The sequence below is a fragment of the Peromyscus californicus genome, unplaced genomic scaffold, assembly GCF_007827085.1.
Source record: "Peromyscus californicus insignis strain IS unplaced genomic scaffold, ASM782708v3 Scaffold_5__1_contigs__length_169319896, whole genome shotgun sequence".
In the NCBI taxonomy this organism is placed as follows: domain Eukaryota; kingdom Metazoa; phylum Chordata; class Mammalia; order Rodentia; family Cricetidae; genus Peromyscus; species Peromyscus californicus.
This window is the reverse complement of record NW_026294573.1, coordinates 43,129,243-43,151,701: the sequence shown is the minus strand read 5'-3', so window position 1 is coordinate 43,151,701 and position 22,459 is coordinate 43,129,243. Positions and strand designations below refer to the sequence as shown.

Here is a 22,459-nt window from a genome sequence, read left to right as displayed (position 1 = left end):
TGGGCCATGGTGACGCATGCCTTTAATCCCAGCAATGCTCCATTGCCACATGTGAAAATAACCTAGGTCAATCGTTAAAAATCTCAAGGTCCAGTTTTGGCTTTGCCACTGTTTCACTCTTGATGGTGGGCAGGCTTCTCTTCTCTATCTATAAAAATGAGAAACTGGCCGGGGTGGTGGTGGCGTACACCTTTAATCCCAGCACTCGGGAGGCAGAGCCAGGTGGATCTCTGTGAGTTCGAGGCCAGCCTGGGCTACCAAGTGAGTCCCAGGAAAGGTGCAAAGCTACACAGAGAAACCCTGTCTCGAAAAACCAAAAAAAAAAAAAAAAAAAAAAATGAGAAACTGACCAGGCAGTGGTGGCGCACGCCTTTAATCCCAGCACTCAGGAGACAGAGCCAGGCGGATCTCTGTGAGTCTGAGGCCAGCCTGGGCTACAGAGCAGAGATTCAGGACAGTCACTAAAACACACAGAGAAACCTTGTCTTGAAAAAACAAACAAACAAAAAAAGACCCAAAACAAAACAAAAAAAACCCCCAAAAACCAAAAAACAAGCATGTCATCACTGATAGAAGACTTCTCATTAGGTTCTGCCTGTTAAAATTGTTTCTACTACTCTCAATAATATTTAGGTAGGAAGTAACACGTCTTTAACATACAGGCCTTTAGAGGAAGTTTCAACTGTAGTATTGTGTTCCAGGGTTAGAAAGATTTATATCCTCCAGGCATGGTGGCACATGCCTTTACTACTAGCAATTGGGAGGCAGAGGCAGGTGGATCTCTGAATTTGAGGCTAGCCTGGTCTATAGTGCAAGTTCCAGGACAGCCAGGGCTACAGAGAGAAACCTTGTCTTGAAAAACAAAATAAATAAGAAAGGTTTATATACATCTCAAAATGCAAAATGTCTTTTTTCTCAAATCCCTAGTCCTAAATATCCCATCATTAAAAATCCAAGTCTGAGGAACTGGAGAGATGGCTCAGCAGTTAAAAACATTTGCTTTTCTTGCAGAGGACCTTGGTTCAATTGCCAGCACCAACATGGTGACTCAGTGTGGTCTGTAACTTCAGTTCCACAGTACCTGATATCCTCTTCTGTCTTCCTGTGGTACCAGGCATGCATGTGGTGCACATACATACATATATAGGCAAACACTCATAGATATAAAAATAAATAAATCTAAGAATTTTTGTTGTTGTTTTCCAATACAGGGTTTCTCTGTGTGGCCCTGACTGTCTTGAAAGTCTCTGTAGACCAGGCTGGCCTCGAACTCAATGATCCACGTTCCTCTGCTTCCAAGTGCTGGAAATAAAAGCATGTGCCACCACTGCTTGGTAAGAAAAACTATTTTTGAAAACATCCAATTTCAGGTGTGATGATGTAACTCAGTGTTAGGATACTTGCTTGACTTGTTCAAGGCCCAGCATTTGCAAAACCCCCCCCCCCCCCAGCATTACAGAAAAGAAAAAGTCCAAAATCTTTGAGATTCAAGGCAAAATAAGTTACAAACTTCCTAGACACAGTGGCACAGGTTAGATATCCCCATTCCAAAAGGGTAGAGAAGGAAAAGAGCAAGGAGGGTTGAGGACCAAAGCAAGACCAAAACTTGTAGGGTAAACAATAAATCCTGATGTGTGGCATCCTAGGCATTGAAGGTCGCGGTTTCAATGGGTGGGCCATCCATTCCTGCCTACAGCCTTGTAGTCCACATGGCAGCTTTCTTGGGTTAGCTCTCAGTACTGTCTGTAGCTTCCCTTGGCAGGCAGTTTATGTGTCCTGGCATCTCTTAACTTTTTGGGTTTCCATTGCTGCTTTAGTTTTCACAAACAGCTCCATGATTGTCCTGTCAGGTGCTGCTTACAGTGACTCTGAGCCTGCCATACATTTCCTGGGCTTTTACACTTTCCTTTGAAATCTCAGTGGCAGCCTGCATAATCCCAAAAACTTGCAAAAGACTCATGTTATTGAAGGCCTGTTTCCTAGCTGGTGGTGAGAGGTGATTGGATCATGAGGGACCTAGTTTCATCATTGGCTTAATTCATTGTTGAGTTAATACTAAATGGATAGTTGGGAGATGGGGTATGATTAGGAAGTATGTCATTTCGAACACGTCTTTTAAAGGTGTGTCTTGCCTTAGCTTCCTTCTGCCCTTTTCTGCTTGGCACCTCAGTTCTACAACATCCTTTTCTGTGTGATACTATGCTTTATCTCAGCCTACAGTAATAGAATCAAAATGACTGTAGATCCAAATTTCTGAAACTGTCAAAATCTATTCCCTTTAAACCGTTTCCTATGGAAGTTTGACAGATTCTAATCTATTTAGCAGTTGTACCTTTCATGGCTTCACCTTTAACCACCCTCCTCTTCCCCGCCCCCCAAACTCAAGTTTCCCAAATCATTCTGCTCTGTTTCTCTTTGTTCTCAGTTCTCACTGTAAATTTCAGCTAAAAACAGCCAGTAATGCATGGGCCACTGTCTTTGAGTGCTTTGCTACCTAAAAATTTCTCTCTAGGTAAGCTTAATCTGTCATCTTTAAGAGAACTTGAATAGAAGCCAGCCATCTTCTTTGCCACTGTTTAACAAGGGTAGCCTGTAATTCAATTGTCAACATAGTACCTTCCATTTGAAACCTCATCAACATAGCTTTTACTGGCCCATATTCCTGTCAGCATTCTAGTCTTGAACCCCCATTAAAATGGCCTGTGAATTACTGGCTCCTTTCAGCATTCCTGGTTTATCTAGCATTCCTTCAAACTTTCCCAAACTCCTCCTGCAAACCAGTTCCAAAGACTCTGACATTGTTTCAAGTAGAGCAGCAAATCAGGGTCTCAGGTAACCTAGGCTGTCCTCAGATTTGCAATGTTGTTGAGGCTGGCCTTGAATGTCTCATCCTCCTGCCTCTACCTCCCAAGCTAAAACAAAACAAAACAAAACAAAAACAAACTAAAACAAAAACAAATGAACAAAAAAACCAAATTACCAAACCAAAACCTAAGAAAGTCAACTTACAAAGTGAAAAAGTTTATTTTGGTGCACAGTTTTGGAGGTTTCATTCTTACTGACTGACCTTGTTGCTTTTGGGTATCTAGTAAGGTATCACATTATGGACAGGGTTTCTCTCTGAAACAGCCCTGGCTGTCTTGAAACTCTCTGTAGATCAGACTGGCCTAGAATTCACAGAGATCCACTTACCTCTGCCTCCTGAGTGCTGGCTTTAAAGACATGTGCCATCCATCTTACAGCCAAGAAATTAAGTCTCATTGTTCCCCCTTTAGTAAGGGCATGCTTCTAAAGATTAATATTTTAAATTTAATTTTAGAATTGTAAATTTATATTTGTAAATTGTAAAATTGTGTTTATTTACTCTGTGTGTGTGTGTGTGTCTGTCTGTCTGTCTGTCTGTCTCAGGACAGACAGCCTTCAGGAGTTCTTTTCTTGTTCTACCATGTGGGATCTGGTGGTCAAACGCAGGTCTTTAGGCTTGGTGGCTAGTGTCTTTAACCACTGAGCCATCCCACTAGCCCTAGCCCATGACTAGACTTTCTACTAGGCCCTATGTTTATAAGTTGCTACCACTTCTGTTATTGAGGACTAAGCAGGGGCCTTTTGTGAAAAATAAGATCCAAATTACGTAGCATAGGTTATTCTGGTTTTAAAATATTGAGGAGCCTTTATAAAACCACAATGACTTTATGATTTGTGCATTCCCACCAACAGTCCACAAATGTTTTACTATATTAAATTTTGTTTTTTGACCACAGTTCCTAGTTCAAAACTCTTTCCCAAAGGCAGGCTTGACTAGGATAAGCCCCTGGGATCTGCCTTTTCCTCTCCATTTGCCACTGCTAGGGTTACAGATGTGCACATTGGGTTGGGCTTTATGTGGTGGTTGGGACCCGAAGTCAGGTTTTCATGCTTTTGCGGCACATATTTTATTCATTTAGCTATCTCTTCGGGCCACTGTTTTGTTTGTTTTGGAGGCAGGATTTCTCGGTGTAGCCCTGGCTATCCTGGAACTCATTCTGTAGACCAGGCTGGCCTCGAACGCAGAGATCCACCTGCCTCTACCTCTCAAGTGTTGGGTTTAAGGACATACACCACCACTGCCTCGCCTCCTCAGGCCACTTTATCCATATATCTCTTAACCTCGTTTATTATGAATACAGTGTTCTGCCTGCATGTATCCCTGCAGACCAGAAGAGGGCACCAGATCTCATTACAGATGGTTGTGAGCCACCATGTGGTTGCTGGGAATTGAACTAAGGTAGAGGAACAGCCAGTGTTCTTAACTTCTGAGCCATCTCTTCAGCTCTTGTCTTTTATGAATGTCCACAAATAGTATCTTACATTTTAGTCCATATTTATTTATATCTGTTGCCTGAAAATGAATGCTATGTAATTTTTTTTGTGCAAGGGCCTAATACAAAATGAAAAGATAGAGCCTCTTGTTTAAAAAGTAGGAATAAATACCTTTGAAGCTGCTAGAATATAAACCTTATCCTTTCTTTTGGATAGTTTGTTTTGGGACCCACAGAGTTTAACCACTTTGAGCATGGATTTGTAGCTATCCATTGGAGCTCAGCAGTGGGCACACAACTGGAGAGGATTATTCCCTTTTCCCAGAATTGTATCAATAGCCTGTAGTTCAGTAGTAGAGTATCAGCCCCAGTAGGCTTCTTACCTTTCTGTGGCTGATTATTGACAGAGCCATATGTCATCAGTTTTAGCTCAGTATGACTAAGAAAAAATCTTAGCATTCCTTGGTCATTCTTGTTCCTCCTCTCCCCACTCAATGAAACAGGAGTACTTATTTTTTTCAGTCTATCCATTGTGGATGGAATGTCTATATTCTGCTGTTGGGTAATATTTTCTGGAAACATCTGTTAGGTCTAATTGATACTTAGTGTTGTTCAAGTCTTCTGTTTTCTTATTCTCTTGATCAGCCTATCCACTATTAACAAGTGGCATATCGAGGTTTCCAAATATCACTATAGAACTGTCTTTTCTGTTTTCAGTTCTGCTTACTTTTGCTTTATTAGAGGCTCATTTATTAGATGTGTGTGTTTTAATTGTTGCATGTCTTACCTTAGATCAGTATATTATGTCCTTTTAGTAACCTTTTTGATTTGGTGTATTTTATTTGATACTATAACCACTCGAGTTTTCTCTTGGTTACTGTTGTCATCTATTTCCATTTCTCTGTTTTACTTTTTTGTTTTCTGAGACAGGGTTTCTCTGTGTAGCTTTGGAGCCTTCCCTGGAACTCACTCTGTAGCCCAGGCTAGCCTCAAACTCTTGGCGACCCACCTGCCTCTGCCTCCCGAGTGCTGGGATTAAAGGCATGCGCCACCACTGCCCAGCCTGTTTTACTTACTTTTTTATATCCAAAGTGAATCCTAGGGGCTGATGATGGGTCATATAGTCTTTTAGTTGATTTATCAATCTCTCCCTTTAACTAGAAAGTTTATTTACATTTTGAGTAATTAGTAGTCAGGGAGGATTAATGTATGCCATTTAGCTGTTTCTTTTCTGTATGTCTTGTGCAAGTGTTTCATAGTGATAGGGATGTGATGTGTCTTTAAGCAGTTTTCTTGTTTCATAAACATCTGAGTATGCTTACATAAACCAAGGTGTCTGTGCTGCCACTAGTTTATATTTAGTCTTTTAATAATTCTTCCATCGTTTCATACATTTATAATGACACTTAGTTGTTTTCACCCCTCCATACCCTTTGATTTCCCCTACTTTTGCTGAAACTCTCCCCAACAAATGCCAGTCCCATTTTCATGACTTTCTGTGAGTAACCCACTTGTATTTGTTTGTTTCTGCTCTTTTGGGGGCCTGCCACCCAGCTCCCAAATAAATCACACATGGAGGCTTATTTTTAGTTATAAATGATCGGCCTTAGCTTGGCTTGTTTCTAGCCAGCTTTTCTGAACTTTAAATTATCCCATCTATCTTGTCTCTGGGCTTTTATCTTTTGCTATTTCCATATACCTTTCTTTGTTTCTTACTCCATGGCTTGCTGTGTAGCTGGGTGGCTGGCCCCTGATTTCCTCCTTCTCTCATTCCTTGATCTTTTTCCTCTCCCAGATTTTTCCTATATATTCTCTCTGCTGCCAGCCCCGTCTGTCCTTTCTCCTGCCTTGCTATTGTCCGTTCAGTTCTTTATTAGACCATCAGGTATTTTAGACAGGCAAAGTAACACAGCCTCACAGAGTTAGACAAATGCAACATAAAAACAACACACTTTAAAATAATATTCCCCAGCACCCACTGAGTTTAATTAGAGTTGCTTATATGAGCATGGATTATTCATATGGGCTTGGGCAGCTTATTAGTGGCTATACTACTAAAGAAAAAGACTGTTTCCACCACCATCAATCATTAATTTCAGTAGTCCCTCTTGGTTGGCTGAGGCCTCAGAGGTCCTTCCCTATTCATGATGAAATGTTGATATACTCATAGATCATGTAATCTCATGAAACTACTGTTATACCTGTTGACTGCTGTTGACTTAATGTTGCTTGTGACTGTATAATATATCGTGTCTATTAACATAGGTTAATAATTATGTTTTGGTGTGTATATATATGTGTGTGCAGGTGCATATTTGGAGCACATAGGAGTATGCTGTTCTATTACTGCCCACCTTATTTCTTTGAGACAGGGTCTCTCACTGAACCTGGAGCTAGGTTGGTAACTAGCAAGCCACAGCTATCCTGTCTCCAGCCTCTACAATGTTGATTGTTACAGGAGTAGTCATCATGCTTGACCTTTTAAAAACATTAAACATTTTTTTATTGTGTATGTTCGTATACATAATACACATGTGTGTGGGGCTCGTGTGCCATAGAGTATATACAGAGGTCAAAAAGACAAATTGTGTGGAGTGGATTTTCTCCTTTTACATTTATGTTAGTTTCAGGATCCAATTGACATCATCAGTGCAGCAATCACCTTTACCTACTGAGCCATCTCCTTGGCTTTTAAAAAAAATTAATTTTATTTATATGAGTGTTTTGCCTTTGATATGTGTCTATGTTCCATATGTGTGCTTGGTGCCTATGGAGGCCAAAAGAGGGAGCTGGATCCCCTGGGACTGGAGTTATAGTCAGTTGTGAGCTACTATGTGGGTACTGAAAATGAATCTGAGTCTTCTGAAAGAGCAGTCTGTGCTTTTAATGGCTGAGCCATCTCTCTATATCCTGTTCCCCTCACCTGAGCACCCATGGGGGGTGTGCTTTTTAAGTTAAGGCTGAGAGTTGGGAGTCAGGTTCTCCTCTTGGGCAGCAGTTGCTTTTACCCACTGAGCGACCTCCTTTTCCCCAGTATTTGTCTTTTTAATCATGAAAAAGGAATCAACCCAACAGGTACAAAACAAAAACAAAAATAATGTCTTTTACATTTACCTATGTAGTTACATCTATTAATATTTTAATTTCCTTTTTAACAAAGATTAATTTTTGTTTTATGTGTATGAGTATTTGCCTCCATTCTGTATGTGCACCTTGTGTATGCTTGGTGCTTGGGGAGACCAGAGATGGATGATGAGCCCCTGGAGTTGGAATTATTAAGTAGTTATGGGCTGCTGTGTGAGTGCTTGGAACGAGACTGGCTTCCTCTGCTCTTAACTGCTGTGCCATCATCTCTACCCCCTGTTACTGACTTTTTGAACAATTTATAATTTACTTAAGTTTGGGCATGTGTGGTAGTACATTCCTATAATCGCAACACTCTGGAGGCTATAGTAGAAAGATTGGGGGTTTGAGAGATGAATGTGGGCTATATAGTGAGTTCTAGTTCATCCTGGGATATATAGCAAGAACTCCCTCCCCACCCCCCCAAAAAAACAAAAATGTATTTGTTTTATTAAAAAAGCAGATTTGAAAAAATAGGAGTAAGAACTTAACACTTATGTTTTATTGTTTTTACATCTAGCAAAGCGCTTTGTTAACACATAGTTTTTTTTTTTTTTGGTTTTTCGAGACAGGGTTTCTCTGTGTAGCTTTGCGCCTCTCCTGGAACTCACTTGGTAGCCCAGGCTGGCCTCGAACTCACAGAGATCCGCCTGGCTCTGCCTCCTGAGTGCTGGGATTAAAGGCGTGCGCCACCACCGCCCGGCAACACATAGTTTTAAGATGAGAACTATGTGTTAACATAGTTTCAAGGTGAGAACAAAGACAGGCATACTTAGCCAGGCCTGGCAGTGCACACTTTTAATCCCAGCACTAGGGAGGCAGAGGCAGGCAGATTTCTGAGTTTGAGGCTAGCCTGGTCTACAGAGCAAGTTCCAGAACAGCCAGGGCTATATAGTGAAACGCTGACTTGAAAAAAAAACAAACCCAAACAACAACAACAACAACAAAAAGCAACCAAGGAAAAAGCCTGCCTTAAGCTATAAGGAAGACACCTGGTGTCTACTTCTGGGCTTACACACAAGAAGGAAGGAAGGCAGGCGGGCTGGCAGGTTGGTGGGCAGGTGGGCAGGTGGGCAGACAGGATAGAAGGAAGAAAGGAAGATAAGTAGGTGGATAAGTAGGTGTGGTGGTATATACCTATACTCTCAGCATTTAGGAGGTGAGGCAGGAGGATAAGGAGAGTTTATCATCTCCAGCCGCCTCTGAAATTCAAGGCCTGCAACTCAAGGAATTTGATTCATTGTAACAAGGAAATTGATTCATTGTAACTCTTACATCAGTGATTTTAAAATCTTTGAAAATGTTGTAAAAGATTTTACTTATGTGTATATGTGTATGTAAGCAGGTCATATGTGTGTGTGCCTGTGCCCATACATGCTCTTGGAAGCCAGCTGGAGTCAAGCTGGGATTAAAGGTGTGCACCACACCACCCAGCTAAGGCAGGGTTTCTTGATGGCTCTGAAGCTCACTATTGTGGCTAGTCTACCTAGCTAGGGTTGTTCTAAGATCCTTTGTTTTACCTTCCGAGGGCTAGGATTACAGGCTGGTTTTCATATCTCTAGCATTGTCATGGGTTTTAGGGGTCTGAACTCTGGTCTTCAGGGCTCTGCTTTTAGGCACTTTACTCACTGAACCATCTTTGCAGTTCCCCCTCCCTCAGCTTTTTTTTCCCCAATAAAGTTTATCAGCAAATTTGTGCTCTAATATTTTATAAAGTCTTTATTGTTTATGGCTTTTGTCAATGTACAAAAACATAGCTCTCACCTCAAAAGGAGTGTAATAATTTATTCTGAAGTCAAATGTGAGTGATTATGGCCCAAGAACACAGATTTAGGTTTCGTAATACTATTTTCCAGTGTGGTAACAGCTGAATGAGATCTTTGCATTTATTTATTTAGTCAGCATGTGCTTATTTAGCAGAACAAAGAAAGTCATAAACCAACGCACCTTTTTGTTGGGAGCAGCAGATCGGGTGGATTACAGTCAAGCAGGGGAACTTGTGCTATAGCTATCAGATGCTCTCTGATGATAGTTAGCCTGTTGGTGGTGGCGCTAGGCTTGGGATCTCTGTACATTTTGATAGTCATAAGGCTGTTAGGTCAAACACAGAGCTGGGCTATTAAGGGGACTAAAAGTAGTCAGATATTTGACTCCCTCAAGTCATGAACATTCTAATTCAGTTTGTCTTGGAGAATCTTTAACACAGGTGCAAATTTTTTTTTCCCCCTGGAAATTTCAGTTCTTATCAATAGGATGCCATCTACAAATGATTAAAGACTAATAGAATACCACTAGAAAATTTAAAAACTTTTTGGTTATTAGATGAGGTAAAATAAAACTTGAAAAATATAGCCTATTTTGCTTATTTTTATTTTTTTCACATGTATTTGGTGTGTGTGTGTCAGTCTTTGTGGGGGGGCATGCATGAGCATGTGGCGGTCAGAGAGAGTGCCTTCTACTACTGTGTGAGCACTAGGCCTGGACTCACGTTGTTGGACTTTGCAGCAAACTCCCTTATCAGCTGTGCCACCTCATTGGCTCCGTATTTTTCTTTGTAAAATAAGACATGCCAGTTTTTGTAAGATTTTAGGAAGAGCCATTTATTTAGGCAACTTAAAAAATTTTATTTTTGTATGTGTGTGGTAGGTGGGTATGTGCATGTGAATATGGGTGCCTACAGATGCCAGAGCTTTTGGATCCTCTGGCACTGGAATTTTAGGTGATTGTGAGCCAGCTGGCTTAGGTTCTGGGAATTGAAGTTTGGTCCTCTGCATGGACAGTACATTCTCTTAATCTCTGAGTCATGTCTCCAGCCCTTGGCAACCTTTTTTAACAGTTGTATAGAACAGCAAGAATAGGAAAAGCAAAATGTGTTTATTAAACAAATGCAAAAACATAAAACCCAGGAATAAAAGCATTTTTTTTACAATTTAAATTATTGTAGATTTGCCAGAAAATATTAAAAAAGAAGTTTAAGAGCTGGCGAAATGGTTCAAAGGGTACTTGCCATGTAAACCTTGTGAACTGAGTTTGATCCTTGGAATCCACATAAAGAGGAAGAGAAAGGATTGACTCCATAGAGTTGTCCTCTGACCTCTACCTGCACACTATGGCATGGGTGTCCCCCCAACACACAAATACAAATATATTTAAGGAGATTTTTTTTTTCTGTGTATGAGTCTTTTGCCTCTGTGTGTGTGTGTGTGTGTGTGTGTGTGTGTGTGTGTGTGTGTGTGTATGTGTGTGTATATATATATATATATATATATATATATATATATGAGCCATTTTTATGTGTCTGGTGTGCCCAGTGTGCCTAGAGGCCAGGAGTAGGTGATGGATCCTCAGGGATTGGAGTTAAAGACAGTTGTGAGCCACCATGTGAGTTCTGGGAATTCAACCTGGGTCTTCTGAAAAGCAGCTCTTTGTTGTTGTTGTTTTTTGTTTGTTTTGTTTATTTTGTGTTTTTTCCTGAGACAGGGTCTCATGTATCTGTCCAGGAACTCACTCTGGAAGCCAGATCTCATAGAGATCCATCTGCCTCTGCCCCCCAGCACTGGGTACAGCTAGTGCTCTTAACAGCTGAGCCATCTCTTTAGTTCCAGAACCTAATACATTTAAAAAGCAAAGGTAGGTGTTTTTATTCAGCTGGTGGACAAAGGCTTGAAAGACAGGTGCAAAAATAAAGCATCTTGTAACCAATAATTCATTTTTTTAGTATGAGTTTTGGCACATACAAGAGGAAATATGATCACTTAGAATGATGGTGATGATAACGAGGCTTATCTTGAACATGAGTTATAGAGTTGAAGTCTTATAGTGAATGGATGTTCGTTTCAATGTAGTATTGGCATATTCTACAGAGCCATAGTATTCCTAATGTGATACTTTAGGAAGGAGTATAATCTGATTTTATTCTTGTTAAGAGAAGTATGAGGTGTCAGTAAATGAGAAGCAAATCTATTCTAAAACAGTTCCTAACGTAAATTGTTACAAGAAATTGGATGTCAAAGATCTCTAGTGAAGAACTTTGAGGTTGTAATTATGTCTGTCCTTAATTCATGAAAAGATAAAAGAAGAATAAGAATAATTATGGGTATTGATAGTATAACTGGATCAAGCATTAGTTCTTTGAGAAAGGGCTTTCTTGAGACTTGAACTTAAGCCTCTTTAGTGGACAGTGAATTAATTAATTACATGAGAAGTTTCTTAAAGAAAAACTTGACTTTACAATACAAATTAAATGACAATAATAGTAGTTTAGACTGAAATCAAAGCAGAACATAGAGAGGACTTTTCTTTCTTTTCTTTTTTTTATTTTCTCGAGACAGGGGCTCTCTGTGTAACCACTGTGGCTGTCCTGGAACTTGCTCATGTAGTCCAGACTAGCCTCGAACTCACAGAGATCCACCTGCCTCTGCCTCCCAAGAGCTGGGATTAAAGGCGTTCGCCACCACTGCCCAGTCATATAGAGAGAGGACTTTGCTACAAATTAGAATTGCAAAGTCCAGTTCTGAGTGGGTGAGATGCTTTAATGTAAACATACCTACACTAAAGTTTTATTTTTTGTGTACATAGTTTTGCATATATACAGTTGCAAATAAAATGACTCATGTTCTGAGCTTTTTGTTTTAGATAATACTTTTATGTTTTATGATGAATGCTTATATGAATAGACATGTTTGTCCTGATTTAATAATTTAGTAATATTACCTAGTAAAAATCAAAGATAATAATTTTAATTCCCTGTAATTTGCCTTTGTTGATAGAAGACTCTAGTTTTTATTCATATATTAATCTTTGCCAAGCATATTGGGCAAGGTGAAGAGTTAAAAAAAAACCAAAACAATTTGTAGCTGGGCGGTGGTGATGCATACCTTTAATCCCAGCACTCGGGAGGCAGAGGCAGGAGGATCTCTGTGAGTTCGAGGCCAGCCTGGGCTACAGAGTGAGTTCCAGGAAAGGCACAGAGCTACACAGAGAAACCCTGTCTTGAAAAACCAAAACCCAACCAAAAAAAAAAAAAAAAAACCAAGCAAACAATTTCTATAAAATGTAATATATAAAGTATTTCTGATATACAAATACTATAACAGAATGCAACATTTTTTTACCATGTATATAGTCTTGTAAATTTAATGTTTCTTCATCATTGTAATTGTTCCTATTAATATTTTTTAAAAGAGAAAAATGGGCTCTTAATGTTTTTAGTATTTTCTTTTTTACTGTCACTTTCTTGGGTTCACAGCAAAATTGAGCAGAAAACAGAGTTCCTACATATTCCTTGTCCTCACATGTTCATAGCCTACCCTTACCATTAACACTTGGCACTAGAGTGATAAATTTATTACAACTGATGACTGTACACCAGCACTATTATCTCCCAAAGTCCATAGTTTTAAGCAGCATTTGTACTTTGTGGTGTTCATTATTTAGGCTTTAGGAAATATATAATAACAATTTAAAGGTTATTTACTTGAATTTATTTACACTTCTTTTTAATTCAGGGATGATTCTCATGTTTAAAGAATTGAGTAGGTTGTGGTATAAACAGGCGTGTTCAGGATGAAATCATGTGGGTGTGAGACTTTTAATGCTGAGGATTTTACAACTTTCCTTATAGTGCATAGAGATTGAAATTCTGCAGCTCCTCAGTTTTCCATTTCCTTATAATGATGGAGGCATATTATTTCAGACTTGCTCTTTCTTTCAATCTCTGTCTCCTTCCTTCCTTCCTTCCTTCCTTCCTTCCTTCCTTCCTTCCTTCCTTCCTTCCTTCCTTCCTTCCTTCTGTCCGTCCGTTCGTCTTTCTTTTGAGTCTTTCTTTCGAGGCAGAGTTTCTCTGTGTAGCCCTGGCGGTCCTGGAACTTGCTCTGTAAACCAGGCTGGCCTCAAACTCTAAGAGATCCCACCTGCCTCTGCCTCAGGAGTGCTGGGATTAAAGGTGTGTGCTACCACTGCCTGGCCAGGTTTTTTTTGGTGTGTGCAAATATTTACTCATTTATTAGTGGAAATTCTCATTAAGCAATAGAAAGTAACTTTGTTTTTGTAAAAAGTCCCTTTGTGTGTGTGTGTGTGTAGGGGGGGGAGTGTTTTGTTTTTTGAGACAGACTGATTCTTGGGTGGCCTTGAACTAGGTATGTAGACTAGGCTGGCCTGAAGCTCACAGAGATCTGCCTACCTCTGACTTTTGATAAATGAGGATTTAAGCCCTTTCCATGTAGCTTTCTGAAAAATGTTTCTTTAGTTTTGAGAACAAATTTTGAGTTTTTTAAATTGACTAATGACTAAAAGTGTTTCTGCATTTTAAATAACAAATTTTCATTTTTTATTTTTAAACCCTATAGTTTGCTTGCCTAAACTAGATTTGGAGCAGTTCATATACCTGAGATCTGCCATTTTACAGTATCACAATTGGAAAGAACCAGATTTTCAAATAATGGAAGAGCCCAAGACTTCTAAAAGCGAAAATCATGAACCAAAGAAGAATATTATTTGTGAAGAAAGCAAAGCAGTTAAAATTATAACTAATCAAACCTTGAAGCCTAGAAATGATAAGTCCATGACAGAAATTGGGACCAGCTCTCTGAATAGAAATAGTAGTAAAAAAACCAAGCAAAATGATATTTGTATAGAAAAAACAGAAGTTAAATCATGTAAAGTAAATGCTGCCAGTGTTCCAGGCCCTAAAGATTTGGGGTTAGTACTTCGAGATCAAAGTCATTGCAAAGTGAAAAAGATACCAAATTCACCCATGAAAGCCCAGAAGGGATGTTCACAGGCAAAAGTAGAAAAAGCACCTAGTTTACAGGCAAAGGCAGAAAAATCACCAAAGTCACCTAATTTACCAATAAAGGCAGAAAAAATATCCTGTACAACAGCAGCAGCAGCAACAACAGAAAAAGCACTTAATTCACAGAAGAAAGAAGAAAATATACCCACTTCTCAGATGAAATTGCAAATGACACCCAGCTCACCTTTAGAACCAGAAAATGCTCCTAGTTTACTGTTGAAAGAAAACATGAAACAGACAGAATCCCAAGAGACTGGGGAAAAAACTTGCAAGCTCCTTTGTTTCTGTGGACAAAAGGAATAATGAAGCTCTACAGGGAGAAAAATCCACTCTGGAAAACTTACTGCCATCTCAGAAGCAACAGACACGGACAGATAATATTGGTGATTCTGATGATAGTGCTTCAGGAATTGAAGATACATCAGATGATCTGAGTAAGTATAAGTACATATGGTGTTTTCCATAAGGTAACTTTTGGGCAGGATTTTCTTGTTAGTGTTCTGTAGGTTATTTCTGGTTTAGCTACATTAATTTCAAAAAGCTGAAAACAAAGAAACAAAACCTTTATTATTTATTTATTTTGTGGTAAAAGTGTGCACATATGAGTTTAGTGGATGTTTGTGAATACACATACTCTTACTTATTTACTGATAGTAGGGCTCTGTCTTACCCTCATGTATACTGGACAAGGACAAGTGTTCTATCACTGGGCTACACCTTTGGCCTTGGACACTTATTTAGTTTTTTTTTTAAATGGTCTCATTGTGTAGAGCAGGCTGGCTTTGAACTACGTAACTCAAACTGGCCTAGAACTCTTGTTTCACAATTTTTAAAATTTTTATTATTATTTTGTTTTGTTTTGTTCTCGGTGTAGTCCTGGCTGTCATGGAACTCATTATGTAGACTAGGCTTTGAACTCAACAGAGATCTACCTGCCTCTACCTCCCAAGTGCTGGGGTTAATTAAAGGTGTGCGCCACCATCACCTGGCTTTTAAAATTATTTTTAATTACATGCATGTAGATGTATGTGTAGGGGTATGTGTGTTCATGTGTTTGTGTGTTTGTTCAGAGGCCAATGGTGTTGGATCTCCTGGAGCTAGACTTACAGATGGTTGTGAATCACTTGATATGGGTGCTGGGACTTGAACCTGGTTTCTCTGGAAGAGCATTATGTGATCTTAACTGCTGAGCCATCTTTCTAGCCCTCTCAATTTTGAACTCTTTTTTTTTTAAATAATTTATTCATTTGTATTTTATGTACATTGGTGTTTTGCCCACATGTCGTATGTCTGTATGAAGGTGTTGGATCCTCCAGAACAGGGGTTACAGACAGTTGTGAGCTGCCATGTGGTTGCTGGGAATTGAACCTGGGTCCTTTGGAAGAAAAGCCAGGGCTCTTAACTGCTGAGTCATCTCTCCAGCCCCTCACCTTGAACTCTTACTCCTCCTATCTCAGATAGTCTCAGAAGTGCTGGGGTTACATGAACTTACCACTATACCTAGCACCCCAGTCTTAAAAAAATGATTTTGGTAATATATTCTCATTTATTCAATAAATAGGTATAAATTAGGTTCCTATTTGTGGTCCAGTCATGTGTTTACAGTTGAAAACCCAAACCAAATCTAACTCCAAATCTCAAGAAAGCTTCCTATTTGATGTTACAAAACTGATTTTCAGTGGCAAAAACTTGAGTTGAGAATGTACATGATTTAATTTTGTTATTTGTCCTTTAGATTGGATAACTACATTATTAATTGTGGGCTGATTATGAATGTGATACAGTATTGATTAGAGCAGAAATTTGAGGGCATGATAAAACTTCAGCTTTCAGGGCATAAAATGAAGCGGCTTTTTAGAAGACATTCAAGAGATCAAAGGTAGTTCTATGATAAGGTTTTCTATTTTATTTCTTTTTAAAAATATTTTTGGCTTCAGTGTACCAGATTTTTTGTTAGGAGTTAAAGTGGAAGCAGAGATTGATTAAGATACATACTGTTAACATTTACTTGAATTACTACTGTAAAATATTTTTGTTCATTGTGATCTTGAGTTTTATTTGTATATGTGCGTGTACACTCATTCATTCATTCATTCATTTTTAAAGAGAATGTTCTGTGATGCTCAGGAACTTGCTTTGTAGACCAGACTACCTCTCATCTCCTGAGTGTTGGGATTTTAGGCATGGTCACCACATCCAGGTTTTACTTATTTCTATTTAAAAAAATGTTTTGTCTGGCTGTGGTGGTCATTTCTTTTTAATAACAGAACTAAGGAGAAAGAGGCAGGTAGATCACTAAGTTTGAGGCCAGCCTGATTTACAGAGTTCCAGGACAGCCAGAGCTGCATGATAAGACCTTGTCTCAAAAATACTTTTTAAATTATATTTTATCTATAGGCATAAGCTACCTTGCTTAGCTTTGTTTTACTTTCATTTAATTGCCTAAGTATATGCATGCTAGGATGCTCGGCTCTCATCTTTTTTTTTTTTTTCTTTAATTTTATTTTGTTTAAATTAGTGATTTGTGAGGAGGCAGTCTTATTTTCTGTTGTGTCCATGGCTGGAGAATACAGTTTACCTTGATATAAAGATAAAAATAAACTGATTGGGGCCGGGAATGTAACTCACCTGGTAGAACAGTTGTCTAGCATACATAAAGCCCTGGATTTGGTCACTAGCAACTCCTCAAAAAGAAAATTAATGTTTTATTGTCATAGTTTGTGAAACATTGGTTAAAAAGTTCAGAAAGAAGGCTGGCAAGTTGTTTCAGCAGTTAATGGCACTTGTCACTAAGTGAGGGAGGGAGAGAACTAACTCCCTGAAGTTGTCCTTTGACCTGCACACACTCACCCCCCCCCCATTTCTTTTTCAGAAATCACTACCTTTTCATTTCTGATAGGATACAGGTGATGGTTTATGTCTTAGTCATTGTTCTGTTGCTGTGAAGAGACACCATGACCAAGGTAACTCTTACAAAAGAAAGCATTTAATTGGACCTTGCTTATAGTTTCACAGGTTTAGTACATTGTCATGAAGGGGAGCATGGTGGCACACAGACAGGCATGGTGCTGAAGAAGTAACTGAGAGTTCCACATCTGGATCCACAGGCAGCAGAAAAGACAGACTCTGAGCTTAGAATGGGATTTTTGAAACCTCAAAGCCCACCCCCTAGTGACACACTTCCTCCAACAAGGCCACACCTCCTAATCCTTTAAAGTAGTGCCATTCCCTGGTGACCAAGTATTCAAGTCTTTGAGCCTATGGACACATACTAATCCAAACCACCGCAGTTTAGAAATAGACTTTTTTTTTTTTTTTTTTTTTTTAAGATTTATTTATTATGTATACAGTGTTCTGTCTGCACGCCAGAAGAAGGCACCAGACCTCATTACAGATGGTTGTGAGCCACCATGTGGTTGCTGGGAATTGAACTCAGGACCTCTGGAAGAGCAGTCAGTGCTCTTAACAGCTGAGCCATCTCTCCAGCCCCTAGAAATAGACTTTTAAAACATTAATAGAATTGTCTTTTTGTATATGAGAGCAAATAGTTGAAGCAAACAGGTGAATGAGCCAAGTGATTATTTGGGGGAGAATGTTCTTGATCTGAGCTTATCAAACTTTTAATATTCAAGATGAGGATATAGCTCAGTGGTAGAGAATTTTTGTAGCGTGAGGGGTGCTCTGGATTCAATCTCAAGGACCAAGCCCACCTCCAAAAACAAAAACCAAAACAGAGCTTTACTCTAGATATACAGGTAGCTTACATCTGTAATATCAACATTTGGGAAGATGAGGTAGGAGGATTGTTGTTGAGTTCTATGCCAGCCTAGACAACAGAGTAAGACTCTGCTTTATAGTAACAATCATATTGTCCCTTCCTCCCAAAGCCACTAACAAACAAAAGTTAAATTTCAGTATGTATGCGAATCTCCTGGGAATCATATTAGAATGGAGTTTGTTAGGCTCATTCTCAGAGTTTTGATTTAGAACATGTAGGGAGTGGCCTAAGATACTGAACTTCTAACAGGTTTCTGGATGCTGCTGCTGGCATGGGATTTGGGGTGGGGATGGGGGTGGGTGGGTGGTTAGGACAAATCTTTTGACTACCATACCTGAAGTCAATCATTTAAAGAAAAATGCACATCCATATTACCTTTCATTGTGTTTGCAGTGTAATGACTAGGAGTCAGACAATGTCATTCACATGTTTTAGTGGTTGACCACACATTATAGTAAAAACTAGTGTTAGAGTGAGTGGTAGGGTACTGTATGATGTGACACTCCTACGTCTGCCCTCATTCATTTTCTTGTTAATTTCTCTCTCTGTTCTAGTTATGTAGTTTTCTTGCCTTTTCTCTAAAGGCAAAGGGCCACCTAAGGAATGACCTTTGCATTTGCTTTTCCCTCTATGAATACTTGTCCCCTAGATAACCATATAGCTGGCTCTTCTAACCTTTTTTTTTTTTTTTCAAAAACTCATTCTTTTTTTTTTTTTTTGGTTAAGGTTTATTTATTATGTATACAGTGCATAACACCAGAAGAGGGCACCAGATCTCATTACAGATGGTTGTGAGCCACCATGTGGTTGCTGGGAATTGAACTCAGGACCTCTGGACCCAGCCAGTGCTTTTAACCTCTGAGCCATCTTGCCAGCTCCCCTATTTTTATTTAAATTTATTATTATAGTATATGTATGATATGTGTATATGTGGAGGTGTATCACATGGTATGTTTGTAGCAATCAGAGGACAACTTTTTTCCCTCTTTCTACCTTTAGGTGGGTTTTGAGGATGGAACTCATTTTGCTAGGCATGCATGGCAAGTACTTGACCCTCACTGAGCCTTCCTTTTCTTTCTTCTTCTTTTTTTTCCAAGACAGGTTTTCTCTGTATAACAGCCCTGGCTGTCCTAGAACTCACTTTATAGACCAGGCTGGCCTTGAACTCACAGAGAGTGCTAGGATTAAAGGCATGTGTCACCACAAGACCAGAAGTTACCCTTTTTAGTATATTTAGAGTCACACAGATATCACCATTATCTAATTCCTTCTTTTCTTTTCTTTTTTTGGGGGAGTGGGTGGGTGGGTGAGTATCTCTGGCTGTCCTGAAACTCACTCTGTAGACTAGGCTGGCCTCAAACTCACAGAGATCTGCTTGCCTCTACCTCCCAAGTGCTGGGATTAAAGACTTACACCACCTTATTTTCAATCATGCCTCCAGGAAACACTGTATATATTGGTATTCACTGTTTATTACCATCTTCTGTTCACTGCCAACTATTAATCATATAAACATTCATATACAAGACTTTATATGGATAGGCATTTTCTATACTTCTTGTTTATAAGTGTAGTCACATTTATCAAATTCTTGCAATCTATGGAACATAGTTTGGGGCATTTTGCCTACTATTTATTTTAATGTTGATTTTAGAAAATGAGATTATTTATTTAGGTATGGATATGTGCCTGCTTGAATTTTTGTGCACCATGTGCCTGAAGGTACCTATGGAGGTCAGAGGGTATCAGATCCCTTGGAAATTGAGTAAGCTGGTGTGGGTGCTGGTAACCAAACCTGAGTTTTCTGCAAGAGCTGTTAAGTGCTCTTAACCACTGAGTCATTTTTCCATCCCTATTTTATGTTTAGTTTTATATATGTCTGTGCATATGAGTGTGGGTACCCAAGGAAGTCAGAGGCCTTTGATCTCTTTAAACTGGCATTATAGGTGGTTGTGAGTTGCCCAGTGTGGGCATTGGGAATTAAAACCTGGTCCTCTGGAAGAGCAGTACATGCCCTGTTTTTGACTTAGGGTCTCACTACGTAGCCTTGGCTCTCTTGGAATTTGCTATGTAGACCTAGCTGGCCTCAAACTTGTAGAGATCCACCTGTTTCTTCCTCTTGAACTCTGTTATTAAATGTGTGCTCCACCAGGCCCTGTCCTATTTCCTTCTTTTAAAAAGTGCTATATAGCCAGGAATTGTGGCCAGTGTCTTTATTCCCAGTACTTGAGAGGCTAAAAAAAAAAAAAAAAAAAAAAAAGTACTAGGTAGTCTTTTTCAATTATTGTGATAGAAATGATAATTTTATGGGATTTGCTATTGTTAGTTGATAGTCATGTAGGGGAAGTTATACATTTTTTTTTTTAAAAAGAGGGTTGTATTGTTACACTGTCTTGTTACTGATCTGTTTCATGAACTATAGAAATAAACTAGATTTTGTTTTTCATAGTTCCATAATAAAAGTCACTAAAAATTTCCCAAATATTAAGAGATAATTCCACATACCACATAGTGCATCAGTGTTTGCCAATTGTGATGTTGCACTCAGAAGGCAGAAGCAGGCCGATCTCTGTGCATTCAAGCAGCCTGGGGCTAAATAGTGTGAACTTTCCTTATTCTCTTTTAAAAATAGAAATAGTTTTATGTGTGTGGGTGTTTTGTCTGCATGTGTGTCTGTGCACCACATGTGTGCCTGGTGCCTGTGGAGGCTGGAAGAAAGGGTGTCGTCAGATCCTTAGGAACTGGAATTACAGGCAGTGTTAGCTGCCATGTGGGTGCTGGAAATTGATCCTGGGACCTCTAGAAGAGCAGCCAGTTTTTTTTAACTGATAAGCCCTCTCTTTAGTCCCAAGAGACCATTTCTTAGGGAAAAACCATGGCACTTACCTAGTAACATTTGAATATTTGTGTTTTTATAGCATTCTTTAAAAAAAAGATTTATTGCCGGGTAGTGGTGGCGCACGCCTTTAATACCAGCACTTGGGAGGCAGAGGCAGGCGGATCTCTGTGAGTTTGAGGCCAGCCTGGTCTACAAAGTGAGTTCCAGGAAAGGCACAAACTACACAGAGAAATCCTGTCTTGAAAAACCAAAAAAAAAAAAAAAAAAAATTACTGAGCCTGGTAGTGGTTCAACCAAGCAGATCTCTGAGTTTGAGTTTGAGGCCAACTAGGTCTACAAAGTGAGTTCCAGGACAACCAGGGCTAGGTAAAGAGACGTTGTCTCAAAAACAAACAAATACATAAATAAACAAACAGATTTATTTTAATTTAATTTTATGTGTATGTATCTTTTGCCTGTGTGTATGTCTGTGCACCATGTATGTGCATCGCCCCCAAAAACCAGCGTCCTCTGCAGCTGAAGTTGCAGACTGTTAGTTGCCATGTGGGTGCTTGGGAACTAAACCTGAGTCTATACAAGAGTAACAATTCCTCTTAACCACTGAGCTCTCTCCACTCCCCTTCTTAAAACATTGTTATTTAAGAGTTTGCTTTTTATTCTAGACAGTCCTATGCCCTTTGGTAGGAAATGTACCACTTCTAAATACGATTTCTTCTTTGTTTAGAAAATTAGAGCTTTAATATTTTAAAACACACATGCATGCACGCAAGCTCTCTCTGTCCCTACCTCCCTCAAAATCAACTAACCAAAGGTGGGATTGACTGTCAGGACTTCTCTATAAATTAAGTAGTTGGCTTTTGAATATGATAGAGGTATTTTACTGATTGACCGAGCACTGGTTTAAAATTTTTAAAAATTACTTTGTGTTTATGTGTTTGCCTGCATGTACATCTGTGTATCATTTTTTTTATTTTTTATTTTTATTTATTTATTTGCCTGATGTAGATGGAGGCGAGAAGGCATTAGATCCCCTTGGGACAGGAGTTACAGATAGTTGTAAACTGTCATGTAGATGTTGATGCTTTTTCTTTTCCTTTTTTTTCCCTTTGTGACAGGGTCTTTCTCTGTAGCCTTAACTGTCTATACAGTTGGCCTTGAACTCAGCTCTACCTGTCTCTGCCTACCCACTGCTGAGATTGAAGAGGTATACCATCACGCCCACCTACCACCAATGCACTTAATTGCTAAGCCATCTGTCTCTTCAGTCCCTTAGCACTGCTTTCTAAAAAATGTTACATTTATTCATTTATTGTATGTTTAGGTGTGCACATAGCATTTGTGGAGACCCGAGGACAATTTGTGGGAGTATATTTTCTTCTGCCATATGAATCCTGGGGATTGAACTCAGGTCATCAGGCTTAGTGTCAGTTATCCTTACTCACTAAGTTATCGCATGAGCTCACCATGCATATATCTTATATATATATTTTAACATACTCCAATAACTTGTACAACCAAGTTAAATAGAAGGGAAGAATTCCCCCCATAGTTAAATGTTTTTTAAATTTAAAATTTTTAGTGATAATAACTGATATTTGTTCTTGTTGTTGTTTTGTTTTTCGAGACAA

General features: G+C 39.1%; 1 protein-coding gene and 1 non-coding gene across 2 annotated transcripts in view; both read left to right on the top strand.

The window, feature by feature from the left end:
- Tut4 (terminal uridylyl transferase 4) overlaps window positions 1–22,459 on the top strand; it is a 115,869-nt gene that overhangs the window by 7,079 nt on the left and 86,331 nt on the right. The window contains 2 exon segments of the mRNA XM_052718330.1: window positions 13,769–14,466; window positions 14,468–14,648. Coding sequence (XP_052574290.1) covers window positions 13,861–14,466; window positions 14,468–14,648 — 787 coding nt within the window. The 5' untranslated portion in view covers window positions 13,769–13,860.
- LOC128098090 (small nucleolar RNA SNORA40) lies at window positions 11,045–11,171 on the top strand. The gene has a single exon (XR_008214121.1). It is a non-coding gene; the product is annotated as a small nucleolar RNA SNORA40 (small nucleolar RNA).